We start from the raw sequence: 16,877 nt of genomic DNA, 5'->3' as shown, positions 1-16,877 counted from the left end.
GTGAAGAAGCTCTCGCCCTCTCAAGTTATCCACCTCTCTCTCTCTGTATTCAATGTGACCCTGCTCTAAAAACATTGGAGGGTTCACACTCATTACGCGTACCTCCTTGCGTTTTGCAGGTCACAACAACACCATTACGGCAGGACAAGATAGATGGACTGTTGGTTTCCTAGTAATGACCAGTACTTCCCACAAGTGGGCTCAGGGTAGTCTGCTGGAGTAGCGGCTTCTCTGGGTTCCCTAACGCACTCTGATGCTAGGTTGTCCTAAAGAGATGAATAGACTGCAGGGGTGTTTGTCTTGTTCCAGCCTATCTGATGTTGTAATAGCTGGAGCCGACTGAGAGGAGAGTCGAGTTAACTCTCTGTAGCTTCATCAAACAGGACCAGAGTTAGCCCCTGTACCCGGCCTCACCCAGCTTCATAAGGTTCTGTGCTCAACTCTTCATAATGTTCTGAACTCAGCTCTTCATAATGTTCTGAACTCAACTCTTCACTTATGAATACAGCTCTTCATCACTGTTATTTAGTGAGCCCCTCATAATCATCTGTTATCAGCTTTTCATAATGTTGTGATCCCAGCTCTTTGTAACTGTTCCGTACCCAGGTCTTCTTGAGTGTTCTAAACTCAGCGCTCCATGACAGTTCTCTACTCAGACTTCTTATTGGTCTGTACTCAGCTCCTCATGTTCTGAACTCAGCTCTTCATAATTTTCTGATCCCAGCTCTTCATAATCGTCCTGTACCCCTGCAGCTCTTCATAACTGTTCTATTCCCATCTCTCCACAATGCTCTGTTCTCAGTCCTGCATCCTGTTCAGCACGCAGCTCCTCATAAGGTTCTGTACCCGGCTTCTCAATATCTTCCTGTGCCCAGCTCTTTATAAATGTTCTGTACCTAGCTTTTCATAATGCTTTGTGCTCAGGCCTTCATCATGTTCTCTACCCAGCTTCATAATAGCATGATCGCAAGTTAGCGTCATTGAGTCTCTGAAAAGGCCAAATCCATTACTAACAGGAATTTAACAGATTCATGTTGAATAATGAACAACCTTGAAGCTGCCTCAATTGTACATGCACGGATATATGTTTTTCTATTAACAATCTGTATTTATTCCTATCGAAGATGATGGATTCCTGTAGCTATTTGTTCAGGCGTAGTGCACCTAACAGTTAAGCATTTGAAATGCATTACTGTATTCGATTAGTAATGCCTAGCTGAAGCAAAGGGGCAAACCAAGGTTGACTGATTAGTTTAGTCGGTTAAAGATGGGATTCAGCAGTAGTCCATACAATTGGTCCAAACGATTGCGGTGTGGTTGAGTCACTTATGACTTCAAGCCCCTGTGAACGTCACGCTTCACACCGGAATCACCCTTGATCTTGCCGAAAAGCAGTCATGTACTCGAGTGTTTTGAATATGGGTTAGACTTCTGTGGATGTCTGTGTGTGGATATATGCTTATTATTTTCCGTGCGCAAACTACTGCGTCAGTCCATGTAGATGCCACACTTCTTCCTTCTTGCGCACTACTGCGTCAATGTGTGATGTAGAAGACGCCTGTGTGGCTCTGGTCTTTGTGTTAGTTATCAGGACATTCCAGTAGTGCCGTCAGCCTCCAAACCAAACGCTGGTCTTCCTTTTTTTTTACCTCGCTTGGATCCGGCCGTCGGGCCGACCTATGATTGCAGCGTTAATAATAAAATAAAATGATTCCCCAGAGGAGCGCTGGTCTGCATACCGAGGGTGAAGTGGCAGGCTGCATGAGGAGGGAGTCTGATTTGGTTCATTCTACACACGCACACCCCCCCACCCCCCGTGCCGATGCAGCCTCCACACCGAGCTGCTCTCTGCTAGGGAAGGGGGCACCCAGCACAGTGTGGCTGTGTGTTGACGAGCCAGAGCGCCAGCAGGGTTACATTAAATAAAATAACCTGGTACTGGATCGGCACCACATCCAGTGAATTGGGTCATGTCTCAGCCTCTTGCTGCTTTTCACATCTCTGGCGAGGAAATGGTTTCCCCGTCTTATCCCGCAAACCTTTCCTGGTAGCTGGGGTACTATGACTAATCAGACCTCTCCCGGTAGAGGGGTACGAGGACTTAGCAGACCTCTCCCGGTAGAGGGTACAAAGGCTTAGCAGACCTCTCTTGGTAGCAGGGTAGTACCCTGCTACCAAGAGAGGTCTGCTAAGCCTTTGTACCCCTCTACTTCTTTGTACCCTGAGGGTACAAAGAAGTAGAGGGGTACAAAGACTTAGCAGACCTCTCCTGGTAGGGGGGCACTATGTCTTAAGGGTGAAAGCTGGTACTGGTTGAGGGGCCTGAGAGTCAATGTGTCCGTTCACTGTGAGCCTGTGGATCTGAGTAGTCTAAAGTGTTGGCTGATTGGTGACTGAAGTGTGTGGGTGACTGAAGTGTGTGTGTGTGTGTGTGTGTGTGTGTGTGTGTGTGTGAGAGATGGACATTGTTCTCAATCGTCTTCATTTGTGACTACTTACCTTGTGTCTCATATGTATGTGAGCCCAGAGCTACGATACCTGTGTTAGTCTACAGCACAGAGGTGTGTTATTTGTTGGAGAAGTCTGCTCCTATATAACACTCATGTGGATACATTTTTAATGACAATCGGGTGAGGAAATGTTAGCGCACCAAGACAAGACTTTCCGCAGCGTCCTCCCCAGAGGACGCGTGATTCAGTTTAGCGCTCTCACCTCATGTTTTTGCACTCCGAGACTTGAGTGTACAGAACAACACTAACTTGCGTGGTTGTCACTTTGAATAATGAATTTCTCCTCGTCTACTTTCCTATCTGCAACATTTTGCAAAAAAACCATTGTGACAAGATTATTCTGTGCATATTTATCTTCTGCGTCTTTATCTTACATTAGGCGGTTTCACGCCTGATTTTATAAAGCTCTCCAAGACACAAGATACACAAATTGATGCTTTTCTAGTCTGCACCTTAACTCAAGTCAAGTATCTCATAACTCACACTGGTGCAAGCCTGACCCCTAGTGCCCAATACCGTCCTAACATTACGGTTTCATAATGTACGCCAGATAGATAAACCAATATACATTTCCCGAAGGTAAAGATAGTTCTCCATCTCCATCTGGCAGCAACATAATGGTATGTTGAGCAATTCAGTTCAAACCACTCAGAACAATAATGTGTTCACTGGTTCTGTAGGGCTTACTAGCATCCCTCAGCCGCTGGTCTGTGACATGTTTGTGGAATTAAACGACAACCTTATGTCCACTCACATGGAATATTGCCACCATGCATCTTGCTCGCCCATCGCAACATCATTGCTACTCGCCACATAGGCGGCATGCTCCGTATTTTCAAAGACCTGCCGTGTCTCTCATCTCTTAACACCATTTAACGCCTCGTTACCCTGCATTTGATTGTTTTTTTTCCTCTCACCCTGCTCCAAACCCTCATCACTTCTTGGCTCCGTTTCTGTTAATGTGCTGAAAATGAGCCACAGGCTCAGCAGTGTCGAGCGGAGCCGAGTGGGTTACTCGGTGGATTTACCACCGGGCTGGAGAGTGCAAACAGGGGGGCCGTAATGAGTTCTACCAGCGACGGCCATGGAGACAAACAGAGCTGGGAGACCAGCCGCACATCATTCAGTTTGGGCCCGGTGGCTAAGAGATGTGGGCCAGTGAGTTATGCCTTGGATAATGCTTCATTTAACTACTTTACGGGTCTGCCGTTGAGCTCCAAGCTATTTGGTTGTAGTTCTACCTCTGTTTAACCGCACGGTAAATCATTTCTACTGGAATAAAATGGCATGGCAGGTTTGTAAATACTTTTTTGCATTTTATAGATTTAATAATACACAGAGGCGCTATAAAGTAATAGAACACAAACAATATACAGTATGTGTACACATGTTTTAAATAAACACATTTGCATTACCATTCAAAGTGATTGCATCAACATGGATGAAGTAAAACATCTGTTTTAACTTCTTTCATTCATAAAATATGTGAGAAATAAAATACCGTAGCGCTCCAGGGAAACATTTTTTACACACACACACACACACACACACACACACACACACACACACACACACACACACACACACACACACACACACACACACACACACACACACACACACACACACACACACACAATGCCTTGCTCAGCGGTCAGGTGGTGGAGTCCAGCGTCTGCTGGGCGTCCTCGGAGCTCAGCAGGAGGTGCAGGCGCCTGGAGAGCTCCGGCCCCACTCGCCGCCTGGTGGCCGTCACGCCCTCCCCTCGGCGAATCAGGAGCTCCGACAGCAGGGAGGTCCTCTCGCGGTCCGTCCGGCAACCCCGGTACGCCTGGGGTGGTCAATGACGACACGTCGTTATGACGACGCATGGCATCGACGTCGATTTGGGGGTCGACGTGTGCATAGGGACAGACAGACGGAGGCGTTGTTGACACATTAAGCGTGAAGCACAGAAAACAAACACTTGAGGCAGGGTTACTACAGATTGGGTCTGCGCTCTGTAGAAACAGTGCAGTGCCCAATCAGACAGGTGATGAAGCGGAGGAAATTGAGCTAATTGGTTTATGCAAAAGTCTTTAAATGGATTATCCAGCTGTGAACGCGGTAGTCCGCTGGGAATGTAAAATGCCATGCTGCAAAAAAAAAAAAAAAAAAGAATAAACCTGTCTGACAGCATGAAAAAACGTTTTAATTTCACAGTGTCTTCAAGGAAACCGCTGCGGTATTGCCGTTACGGTATGTGTGTTTTCACAGTACACTTTATTGCTTACGCCATCTTAAAATGAGCGAGATTTTCATTTTTGACGGAAATGAAAATGTGTGAAACGGGGAGGGGCGTGAGCGGCTGTCCACCTGTCTAAGGAGCTGAGGCGACGGATAGGCCCCCAGGATGGCGGAGGCCATGTCTGGGCTGACTCTGTTGAGCTGCTGGATCTGCCTCTTCCACACCTGGAGCAGGCCTTTACCCAGGCGGTCCACCTTCTGGCCCCCCGCCCACTCACTCTCCAGGCAGAAGGAAAAGCCTGTGTTATCCCGGTCGTGCCTGGAATAAAATGGCATGGCAGACACACACACACACACTTATAATATATGTTACACACAGATGGGAACGCACACACCTCGCTTTGTTCTACTGGGTTTCCTCACTTGAAAGGGGCCTCTGCTATAGCTTTGGTTGTCATGGCGATGTGATCCGAAAAGTCCTTCCATGCCGCCAGGAAGCGCACTTGCACCCCGGTGTGCAGCTGCAGATGTACGACCGCCTGTGGGGAGTAAAGTGATGGTGACCGGGCCTGTACATACTAGCGACCAAGCACAGGAGCATGGGAGTGGTGGGCGCCATGTAGGTCGTCATGGTTTCGCAGTTCATTATGAAATAATTTGTCATTATGGGGGGGGCCACATTGTTGTGTTTGAAACCTTCTCATGCAACAGGTGGCCCAACTGTAAAATATACCGTAACCTAGATTCTGCTACAGTATATTTAAGTTGATTTAGGATTTTACAGTACTGCAACTCTCTCTCGAGTCCTTTTAATACGACACGAGTATGAATCGCCAACAACGAATCCGATTTAATGATACTAATACACCTACATGGTGCACACTCCCTCCTTTAATCTAGATGAGGAGATGCTCATTAAGGGCATTTAATTAGTTCCTCATAATTAGGTGGCGTCTCTTAAACGAACCGATGGCAGCTTCTGTCTGGAGCGTTCACTCTTGTGTGTTTGTGCCCTCTTGACAAACGGCTGTAACTGCGTGTGTATCTTCGACAGGGTTATAAATGTCATCCAGGTGAAAGCTGGTTTACAGAGTGGACCATAAAACGACCGGGTACTCCTTCAGCTTCACGAGCAGCCAGCGACCCGGGCGTTGGGAGAGCTGCCACCCACCTCCTCCACGTCCATCCGGGACACGTCAGGGGGCGGCTCCGCCTGGGCCTTCCTGCTCCGCTTGGCTCCGCCGCCGCGCTCCTCACCCAGCACCGCCCCCCGGAGCCTCTTCTGACCGTGGGCCTTCTGGGCTCTGGCGGGTCGAGGCGGCGTCGTTAGTCCATCCCTCCGTCACAGTTCCCCCACTAAACAACCCCCCCCCACCCTCCCCTTTCCTCCCTAACCCTCAGCCCTTTAAAGGACCTAGAGGAGTAAAAAATCAGGCCTATAAGTGCAACCTTAATGGTAATAATCATGAAACTAATAGTACCAATTCATGGAGCAAAGTCCAGATTCCTAAGATACTCGTAGGAGGCCTGGTGTTTTTATATTGACCATATTTTTTTATTGAGAAAGAATGGTCACAAGAGTGTGCTGCTCATTATTACCCCCCTTCCTGTAGGGCTAAGCGGAGCCCAGGCTGTGGTGCCCGTTGTCCCCCTCCCTGTAGTGCTTATAGGGGCCCCGACTGGGCCGCTGAATGGCCCCATACCTGTAGTGCTTCTCTAGGTCCACCACAGCCAGGCTGATGATCCGTCCAGGGTTCCGGGTCTGCTGCTCCTGGACCCAGCAGCTTAGACCAGGGCTTTGACCAGTCGTCCCATGCCTCTGCTCCTGTGTCCCAGGGGGAGGTGGAGGGGATGAAGGCCCATTCATAGTCCAGTCGTTTAACACAGTGGTATTAATCAAGCCTTTTGAAAAAGGCCAACTATAGAGAATGGAAAAAGGTTAACCTTTGAATCTATCAGGTAGCGGTGTTCGCACACACTTCTCCACAAGCATCAGCCTGGTCTATTCAACTAATCTCACCTCGTCGATGTAGCTTCAAGCGCAGAGGTTTCACAGACCTGAGTGTAGTTATGAACGAGGGCGATGAAGTCGTCTGCGGTCATCTGAATCACCACATGGGCCTCTGGTACGCTGCTCTCTTCACCTATCTGCATGGACAGATGGAGAGAAGAAGGGTTCATACTGCATTAAGTTCTGCAAGGAAGGGAAACCCCATGGGGAGAACACTGACAGGAACTTTATTATGAACATATGTATCCATTCCGTTGTTCTAGACATGCATTTTGGGTGCAAAAGGACAGGGTTTTGAACAAAAAACATGTCTTCGAGACAACCCCTACATCGCAGTTCATCCAAAATCAGTGTGATAAACAAGGGGAGAGACAGAAACAGGAGCTTACCTTGAAAACACAATTTCCTGTCAGCCAAACACGTGTGTGTGTGTGTGTGTGTGTGTGTGTGTGTGTGTGTGTGTGTGTGTGTGTGTGTGTGTGTGTGTGTGTGTGTGTGTGTGTGTGTGTGTGTGTGTGTGTGTGACAACAGCAGTGCTGTTGTTGTGATCCGAGGTGAGCCTCACCTGCTGTGACGGGGCTCTTCTGAGCCAGCTGACGCTACGGGGGAGGGGCTGCTTCTCGATGGCACAGGAGCAACCGAGCTCTTGGAGCGAGGTTAGGAGAGTACCTCCTCCCTCAAGCAGGACCAGACCTGGAACACAGAAGAGACGCTCACGAACTTGGCAGCTCTAGCGTGTTCACAGTGTTCAGACTATCCAAGCTTACATTCAACCCAAACCCACCCCAGCCAGATATGACATTTGTTTGATGCTGAATACCTTGGTCTATCGCCCCCACCATGCGTTCGATCCATGCTTAGTGTTTACCTGGGTCTACCACCACCACCATGTGTTTGATACACTCCTCCGGCCTCAGGGCCTTGGCAGCCTCCTGCTGGGCTTTGCGCTCCGCCTTCTGCCTTTCAAGCTCCACCTTCCGGTTCTCCTTGTCCCCTTTGTCCCTCCTGTTCACCTCCTCCCTGCCGGTCCTAATGGACTGCCCTGCCACAGTGCTCTTGGCCGGGTATGCTTTGGAGGTTCCTGCGGTGGATGTGGTGGGAGGCGGCCACGACTTAAGGGCCGTCCTCTCCTCTGCAGCTGTCACCCCCGTTTGGACCGGGAGAGGTTGTTGTGGAGGACACGGCGGACTTCGGTGAGAATCGTTGGCGTTTCTGACCATACTAACCACAGGTGCCTGCCTCTGTTTGAGTCTAAGCGCCAAGGGAACGTAGGGTGCCTCTTCCTCAGAGTCACTGCTGAGCATCATGACGTCCTCACTGGGGACTCCGGCGGCGGCAGCGGGCTCCGCAGCGGGCAGGGAGCAGAGGGATGCGACGTCGGTGTCGGAGCTGTCCAGATAAACCAGATCCGCGGCTCTGTTCGCCTGGGAGCCGCGTCGTCCCGCCTGCAGAAAGTCGTACACGGGAAAGTCCTCTTCCGAGTCACTCATTCTCAACGCTACTAGATTAAAACGTGGTTATAAAAATTCGTTAAGAAAGTGTTCCCAGGCGGACAAGCTCATAACTTCAAAACGTTCATGTGTAAAACATCAGTGCCTTATTTTACTTTGAGCTTCCCGCCGCCATATTTTACGTTACCTACGTAAGCGCGTCATCATCAATGCCGTGTGACGCCTTTAATAGGTCACGTGATATAAGATGGCGTCGCTCGCGTCCTTGGTGTTCCGAACAAGAACAGGTACAGAATATCTATCTTCTCTGTGTATTCATTTGCATTTCATTCTGATATGTGACCGCTGTTTGTGGTATTTAGGTTACGGTTGGTTGTCTTTAGCTCTGATACTGGGCTCAGCATTTAACCTCCTATTCCTCCCATCCTATACAACACATGTTTTGCACATTGGCAGCATTAAGAAGGGTTATATAAGAAGGGGTGAATAGAAACGTAACTATTTCTTCTGTGCTTTAGGGCTGTTGCTTCCTTGCCAATCCTCATTCATTGACTCGGTAAGGTTTGCCTCAAAGAAAGCTGGCGGTAGCAGCAAGAACCTGGGAGGTAAAAGCCCTGGTCGGAGATATGGCTTCAAGAAGCACGACGGTACAGTTGCATGCAGTTTAATATACTTTGCATTACATCTGAACACGACTGAACTTTAATTTAATAGGCCTGACATTCATCTGAACCTTCCTCCAAATGCATATTTGGAAGAACTTCCACACAATGATTGTCCAGCATGTAGTCTGCCCTTCGACCAATAGAGCAGAAGTTTAAATTATAACCCAGGGTTAACCACTAGGGGTCATCGTAATTGGGCGAGATAGAATAACATAAAGTAGACGGAATACATCTTAAAGTATCATTATCATAGCTATGTGGGTGGTCTGTCTGCAGCAGACGGAGGATAATTCTCTTTTCCATTCTCTTTAACCAGGAAACTTTGTCCATGCGGGGAACATCCTTGCAACACAGCGAGGTCTGAGGTATCACCCCGGAGCTCATGTGAGTGTGAAGCTTCATCATGTCTTCACCACATTCAGTTTAATTTAAGATGCCTGTCTTTATGTAACCAGAACTGCTCTGTTTAGCTCATTGGTACAGCCTTTTTCTGGTTGTATCATGTATCTCTCCTGTTTCTCCTCGTCGGCCACCAGGTGGGGATGGGAACCAACAACACGTTGTACGCCCTTGAGGACGGCGAGGTCCGCTTCACCAAGGAGGTCTATGTCCCGCCACCTCGTAGCCCAGAGGCTACCGCCGTCATCTGCAAGCTGCCCAGGGGCGTGATTCTCTACAAGACCTTCATCAACGTCCTGCCCAACCTGCAGGAGGGCAAGTTTAAACTGGTGGACATGGTCTGATACCCGGAAGGGCTGGGATAAGACTGACTTGAAAGAGGGGGGGGGGGGGGGGGGGGGGACTCGAGGCATATGCTTCTTGTTGTGTTGAACACCAAAGACCCGGATCACAGCAGTTCAATGGACATGGCACACTCCTGAGCTGATTGTGTTTGGATCACATTGTGTTCATCTCAGCACAACCTCTCCGGCCATAATGTAATCCTTGGACCTGCACATCGTAATCACAGGGATTCATGTTTTGCTTCGGTAGCCTTTAGGTTTTTCAGAGCATCTGTATTATTTGTATTAATCTGTGGTATTGAATACCTACCGCATAAAGTCTTGGTTTAATATAAAATGGAGTCTTGTATTTATTCAGCCAGCCATTTATATTATCGTGATGCTGTTGTTCATTTCGCACGTATTCACAAACAAACTTTGAAGCTTAAAAAGGTGCATTTTATTTTCTAACCACAAGATGTCTCTCACGGTCAATGTAGCATGATCCCAATCATAGTAGCATAAGCAAGTTTTAAGCACGGTTGCCTATAGTTATTAGAATTGAAAGAGGGTGTATTTTTTCTTTACACAACCATATTGGCAACCACCTTGCTTTTAAGAATGTAATACAAATATTTATAAAATCTTCCTCTAGCATGCTAAGTGAATCATGAAGACACTTCTGCTTTCATATTAAAAATAAACCGCATCGTGCTAATCAAGGGTTTATGTTGTGTTGTGATTATCAGTGATAGCCAAGCATCTTATTTGGCAGGTGGGATGGGTCAATCACATGAACACGAATCAATCAATGGTGGCTTCCTTGAATAAATTGTTAATTGTATCGATAAGGCCAAAGTCATTTGACTTTTTTTAGCAATAGCAGCAGTTATGTTGATTGGATTTGCATGTAAAAGAAATGTATAGTTTGAATAGGTAAACACCATGTGGAAATGACATGCCGTTAAACACTTACTATTCATAAACCTACAATATGCAAGATTGGCTATTTAAAGCAAGCGGAGTCTAAACTTTCAAAACATACGGTCCTACTTATCACCTCCCTCTCCCTGTTCACTCTAAAGCTGTCCAAGCAGGTTTTTGATAAGCTATGGTTGTAAGTCCCATTTATTAATTGGATTTCATTCAAGGGGTACATGACTATTGATTGGCTGTGATTTGCCAGAAAAGGTAGGCCCGAAGACAAATCCTAGAATGGGAGCCCTCTGATTCTAGCACAGGATTTCTAGACAGAAACGGGGCAATGAACCTTTGCAGTGTAGACTTCTTATTGCTTTCTACACAAAATAACATGTAACCTAATCTCCAGGGCCTGCTATGGGCCAGTTCACTTACAGACCTTGTTCCTTCCATGTATCTAAACTTGTCTATTAGTGTTGCTTTCGTTGTCTATAATATCTGATATCCGACACTCCTTTTCCCCAATGATTCACTGACCACATTGCAGTTATGAAAGCAAGTCAAACACGGCTTTTGACGTGGAGGGCTGGGGGTTCCCGTGGTATGCAGGGGAGTGAGCACAGCGCCTGGTACTCTCTGAATGGGAGTGAGTTCAGGGTTGCTCGTGTCAGAGTGGAATGAATGTTATGTGGGGAGTTTAGGTCGTTTTATACTCTGTCACAGCTGGAGCAAGGGTGAACACAAAGAAGGCATTAATAGAATTCAAGTTACACAACTTATGAGAGGAATGCAGTCCTTGTCCCTGCTGACTCTTTATATGTGGTGTCTAAAGGGAATTCTATGTTACATACTGAAAGCCGTGGACAGGATGTCATTGGTATCAATCATGGAGAGGCACCAAGTAGAACCCTAAGGCACACAATTTGTTAAACATTGACAATGAAGAAAAATTAATCTGAACAAAACTCTGGACACACCAAACAGCTCCCAGTGTTTGTTTCGTCTGCCTGTGTCTGGTATTTGAGCTGGGTTAATCAGTAACTTTCATTATCCTTCCTCTCTCCCTCACAAGCTAATGATCATAGGTGATGTTTGCCTGCCTTGAGTTAAAGTTCAGTTTTTTCGGCTGACCACATGTTGTTCCTTGACGAAAACCACCGTTGGACCTCTGTCCAACAACTTTGACAAAAAGGATCCTTATACCCCACACGTCCATAGACGTTGGCAAAGTAATTATCATATTCCAGGATTCCAGCTCTGGTAAATTGATAACTTTGAATTCTTCCCCTTGCCAAAGCAAAGAGCGAACACACACATGTTGCGATAGCAGTTTACAATAGCAACCTGGGCCTCTGTGATTTTAAGTGTGTTGGCATGAGTCGTCACGATCCTCAAATCCCGTCATCACAGGCGCCTCACACGCCTTTCATAACCCTTTAACATTATACAAGGCCCGACAATCTTTCTCCTGTGCACAGCCTGTAAGAGACGAGCTGACGAGAGAGGACAGCCCCCCCAGTTGGTACGGTAGCTTTATCTGGTCAGACTCTGCGGTCCTGGCTGGTCGGAAGATGTGGCTCCGGATGTTCAGGTGATGCACTGTGGTCCCTGTTTGAAGAACGGCCATCTTGGTCCTGGGCAGGAACCCCGTGTTCATCCAGACGCCCCAAACCCAGGGAGGGAACGTGGAGAGGCTGGTGGAGGGACTCGGCGTATGACGGAGGAGGAGGCTGTGAATGACAGGACATTAATTGTGCCAATTATGGCTTTGTCAGTTGACTTATTGATTAGTTATTTCCATGTTTTTCGTTAAATGAAATGTCACATCCTAATTGATTGCCGGAGCCCAAAGTGATGTCTTAAAAACAAATCGAAATTATAATCAACCTCGTAAACATGACGTTGATCAACTAGTCAGCACTATATCGCGTGTGTGTGTGTGTGTGTGTGTGTGTGTGTGTGTGTGTGTGTGTGTGTGTGTGTGTGTGTGTGTGTGTGTGTGTGTGTGTGTGTGTGTGTGTGTGTGTGTGTGTGTGTGTGTGTGTGTGTGTGTGAGAGATCCAGTATCCCGGTATCCCCTTACCTCCCAGTCACCGCGCGAGCTGGTCCTCAGGCTGAAGCGCTCAGAGATCATGTGGTGGATGAGCGTTCTCCGGTCCTTCCTGCGGACACTCTCGTAGGACGGCAGGCGTGGGGCGGCCCCCGGCAGGTGGTAATCACTGGGCTTCCCGATCACGAAGGGACCTCTGGGTAGCTACCGACCCGCGTCAACACACTTCATTAGATATCCACTATGTCATGACAGCATTCTTCAGTAGTTATTCACTATGTAGTGACCGTATTCGTCCTCAGTTATTCACTATTTAATGACGGCTTTCTGCAATAGTTCTTCACTAGATAATGACAACCTCCTTCAATAGCTATTCACTAGCGAATGATGCCTTTCTTCCTTAGTTATTAACACTGATAATGATTTCTTCATTAGTTATTCACTTGATAAGGATGACTTTCATTAGTTATTCACTAGATAATGATGACTTTCTTCATTAATTATTCACTGGATGATGATAATGTCTTCAATAGTTATTAACTAAATTGTCACAAAACATCGGTGTGCTCTTTGACATGAATAGAATGTGTAATGATGTGTTTCACTCATTCACTGGGATCTGTGACATAATTGCAATGTGTTTCATTCATTCCCTGTAATCTGTGACATGAATTATTTGTGTAGTAAGTCATGTATATCACTCATTCACTGGCATGTTAGAACTGATTGTAATGGTTTTAGGCCTACTTGATTATGGTCAAAGTCATCACAGTTCATGATTCTGTCGTCATGTAGTCCAAAGCCAACCAGAGCGTCCCTGCTGTGATAGTGGGGAGGTTCATTCTGGAATACGTAGGATCATGTGAGTTTTTATAAGTGAAATGTTCCAGGCATAGGCCTATGAATGTAGGTAAAATGTGACAAAATGTCTGGACATCGTCAGATGTCATTGCTCCATTTGTGTAGCAATCTATAGCATTACTGGTCAAATGTTAAGATACATCCAAAAGCCAATATTTCAATCGATATAATTGATAATGCTCATGTATAATACTTATTTTATATAACGACGCTGAAGTTGGCATCCGATTCACAGCATCCGATTCGGCTTGAAAACCACTTAGAATCTTCAAATCGGTCCTGATTGAAAACCACTACACCTATACTCTTCAAATCTGGACTACATTATCACAGTGAGGCTATACATTATGTAAAACATAGTTTCAGATTTTTGAAACCTTTACCCTATTTGTGAAAATGCAATGCGGTCTGGACCCCTAAATGAGCCTGTATTGCATTTTCACAAATAGGGTAAAGATCTGAAAATATGTTTTACATAATGTATAGCCTCACTGTGATAATTTAGTCCAGATTTGAAGAGTCTAGGTGTAGTGGTTTTCAATCAGGACCGATTTAAAGTGGACCAGCTGCCGAATCGGATGCTGCGAATCGGTTGCCAACTTCAGCGTCGTTGTTATATAGGCCCTTTGTTGTATAATATGTTCCATGATATAGGATTTACAAGTATACATTAGAGCCGGTGTAAGTAGCTAATCGTCTCCACTGTGTAGCATTATGATATTCCCCTGAGTTTTCTCACCGTGGTTCGGGAGCTGGCTGTCCTGCAGCAGAACGGATCCCTCCTGTAGATCAGCACCAGCAGCAGAGCCACCAAGATGAAGAACAAGCAACATGACACTAGGGGGGAAGGTGACACACAACGGAACCATTTCACAAAATAACGGTTGAGGTAGAAGTTAAAGTTTTGAGATCGGGTTTTACTCGGTAGTCGTTACTCACGTGAACTCACGGTGACGGTCAGCGGATCGATTACGAATGTGTCAGCGGACGACATTCTTAGTTTATCCAAAGTTAGTTTCTTTACGAACAGGGACGCGGGAAGTCAGTCCGAGGGGGGGGGTGCTGAGAGAGAGTCTATATAATGACGTCATAATAAATGCTGCGCAACATCCATTGTTTACAGGGACGAGATTACAGGTGACGTCACATTCAGGGCTCTGCTCTGATAAACACTCTATTGGTGTGTAAAAAGAGTTCTGCCAACTAGCCACTGTTATTCACAAACGTTAGCAAGTAAACAATGTGGAAATTAGAGTAAACTCGGCTGATACTGTGCTGAATTTCACACACTAACAACATGCCGACAAGCTGTTGAAGTCCGGGATTATAGGCCTACACAGCGTTATAACAAGGATTCAGGAGGTTATTTCTAAAGGTTTACAAAGGAAAGTGACAATAAAAGAAAGCCTTCATTTTCATCCAGAGTTACGAGTTGTCTGATATGAGGAAAGTGACGGTTTCTCCGTCAAGTGAACCGTCCGTCTTTGCTCTTTTTTTGCCAACCAGTTTACGTGCGGGATTCCAGAATCAAAACGATAACATTCAACGGGTCTATTAATATGGCAGCAACATTTTACACCAGTTTTAGAATGTTCAATACAACAGATGTTGAACACCAACATGTAAAATCAGCATAGTAGGCCTACCATATTCAGCTATTTGTTCAGAAAACGTTCTCACTTGCAGTTACAGCCAGGGGCCGCTGTAGCCCCCTAAGCACCCCCACTTCTCGCGTCCCTGGGTAACACTGTGGTTTTTTATTGGTCGTAATGAAAAAAACTAAAGGGGTAACACTGTCGATATTTATCAAATAAAACACAGGGGGCGACACTGTTGTTTTTCTTTGGTCTTCATGAAAAAAAACACAAGGGGTAACACTGTCGTTTTCATCAAATGAAACATGAGGGGTAACACTGTTGTTTAATCAAATGAAACATGATGGGTAACACTGTCGTTTTCATCAAATAAAACATAAGGGGTAACACTGTCGTTTTTTATCGACCGTCATCAAAAAAAACATAAGGGGTAACACTGTCGTTTTTTATCAAATAAAACATAAGGGGTAACACTGTCGTTTTTTATCGGCCGTCATCAAAAAAAACATAAGGGGTAACACTGTCGTTTTTTATCAACTAAAACACAAGGGGTAACACTGTCGTATTTTATCGGCCGTCATCAAAAAAAACATAAGGGGTAACACTGTCGTTTTTTATCAAATAAAACATAAGGGGTAACACTGTCGTTTTTTATCGGCCGTCATCAAAAACAACATAAGGGGTAACACTGTCGTTTTTTATCAACTAAAACACAAGGGGTAACACTGTCGTTTTTTATCGGCCGTCATCAAAAAAAACATAAGGGGTAACACTATCGTTTTTTATCCAATAAAACATAAGGGGTAACACTGTCGTTTTTTATCAAATAAAACATAAGGGGTAACACTGTCGTTTTTTATCGGCCGTCATCAAATAAAACTTAAGGGGTAACACTGTCGTTTTTTATCAAATAAAACTTAAGGGGTAACACTGTCGTTTTTTATCGGCCGTCATCAAAAAAAACATAAAGGGTAACACTGTCGTTTTTTATCAAATAAAACATAAGGGGTAACACTGTCGTTTTTTATCGGCCGTCATCAAAAAAAACATAAGGGGTAACACTGTCGGTTTTTATCCAATAAAACATAAGGGGTAACACTGTCGTTTTTTATCAAATAAAACATAAGGGGTAACACTGTCGTTTTTTATCGGCCGTCATCAAAAAAAACATAAGGGGTAACACTATCATTTTTTATCCAATAAAACATAAGGGGTAACACTGTCGTTTTTTATCCAATAAAACATAAGGGGTAACACTGTCGGTTTTTATCCAATAAAACATAAGGGGTAACACTGTCGTTTTTTATCAAATAAAACATAAGGGGTAACACTGTCGTTTTTTATCGGCCGTCATCAAAAAAAACATAAGGGGTAACACCGTCGTTTTTTATCAACTAAAACACAAGGGGTAACACTGTCGTATTTTATCGGCCGTCATCAAAAAAAACATAAGGGGTAACACTGTCGTTTTTTATCAGCCGTCATCAAAAAAAACATAAGGGGTAACACTGTCGTTTTTTATCAAATAAAACTTAAGGGGTAACACTGTCGTTTTTTATCGGCCGTCATCAAAAAAAACATAAGGGGTAACACTGTCGTTTTTTATCAAATAAAACATAAGGGGTAACACTGTCGTTTTTTATCGGCCGTCATCAAAAAAAACATAAGGGGTAACACTGTCGTTTTTTATCAAATAAAACATAAGGGGTAACACTGTCGTTTTTTATCGGCCGTCATCAAAAAAAACAAAAGGGGTGACACAGTCGTTTTTTATCAAATAAAACTTAAGGGGTAACACTGTCGTTTTTTATCGGCCGTCATCAAAAAAAACATAAGGGGTAACACTGTAGTTTTTTATCAAATAA

The 16,877-nt window shown here is 45.3% G+C and overlaps 3 protein-coding genes across 4 annotated transcripts; 1 reads left to right on the top strand and 2 right to left on the bottom strand.

Annotated features, from left to right (window-relative positions):
* Positions 1–3,813: 3,813 nt before the first annotated feature.
* eme1 (essential meiotic structure-specific endonuclease 1) lies at positions 3,814–8,415 on the bottom strand. The gene is made up of 8 exons (XM_056577234.1): positions 7,616–8,415; positions 7,313–7,440; positions 6,795–6,884; positions 6,440–6,561; positions 5,908–6,040; positions 5,160–5,275; positions 4,866–5,055; positions 3,814–4,341 (listed from the first exon to the last, which is right to left on the bottom strand). The coding sequence occupies exons 1-8, from the start codon at positions 8,235–8,237 to the stop codon at positions 4,165–4,167; spliced, it is 1,578 nt and encodes a 525-aa protein (XP_056433209.1). The 5' UTR covers positions 8,238–8,415; the 3' UTR covers positions 3,814–4,164.
* mrpl27 (mitochondrial ribosomal protein L27) lies at positions 8,379–10,032 on the top strand. The gene is made up of 4 exons (XM_056577237.1): positions 8,379–8,485; positions 8,717–8,845; positions 9,180–9,247; positions 9,400–10,032. Exons 1-4 carry the CDS (start codon positions 8,446–8,448, stop codon positions 9,604–9,606), a joined length of 444 nt encoding a protein of 147 aa, XP_056433212.1. The 5' UTR covers positions 8,379–8,445; the 3' UTR covers positions 9,607–10,032.
* An 836-nt stretch (positions 10,033–10,868) lies between these two features.
* Positions 10,869–15,086, bottom strand: LOC130371455 (uncharacterized). 2 transcript variants are annotated; one of them, XM_056577235.1, is made up of 5 exons: positions 14,357–15,084; positions 14,157–14,254; positions 13,304–13,399; positions 12,590–12,760; positions 10,869–12,236 (listed from the first exon to the last, which is right to left on the bottom strand). In XM_056577235.1, the coding sequence occupies exons 1-5, from the start codon at positions 14,409–14,411 to the stop codon at positions 12,048–12,050; spliced, it is 609 nt and encodes a 202-aa protein (XP_056433210.1). In that variant the 5' UTR covers positions 14,412–15,084; the 3' UTR covers positions 10,869–12,047. The 2 variants fall into 2 exon arrangements, with proteins under 2 accessions (XP_056433210.1, XP_056433211.1); XM_056577236.1 differs by lacking the exon at positions 13,304–13,399 and having other exon boundaries at positions 14,357–15,086.
* Positions 15,087–16,877: the final 1,791 nt, after the last annotated feature.

This window comes from Gadus chalcogrammus, chromosome 18, assembly GCF_026213295.1.
Source record: "Gadus chalcogrammus isolate NIFS_2021 chromosome 18, NIFS_Gcha_1.0, whole genome shotgun sequence".
NCBI classification, from domain to species: Eukaryota; Metazoa; Chordata; class Actinopteri; order Gadiformes; family Gadidae; genus Gadus; species Gadus chalcogrammus.
The sequence above is the reverse complement of the archived record's forward strand: the minus strand, read 5'-3'. Positions and strand labels throughout refer to the sequence as shown.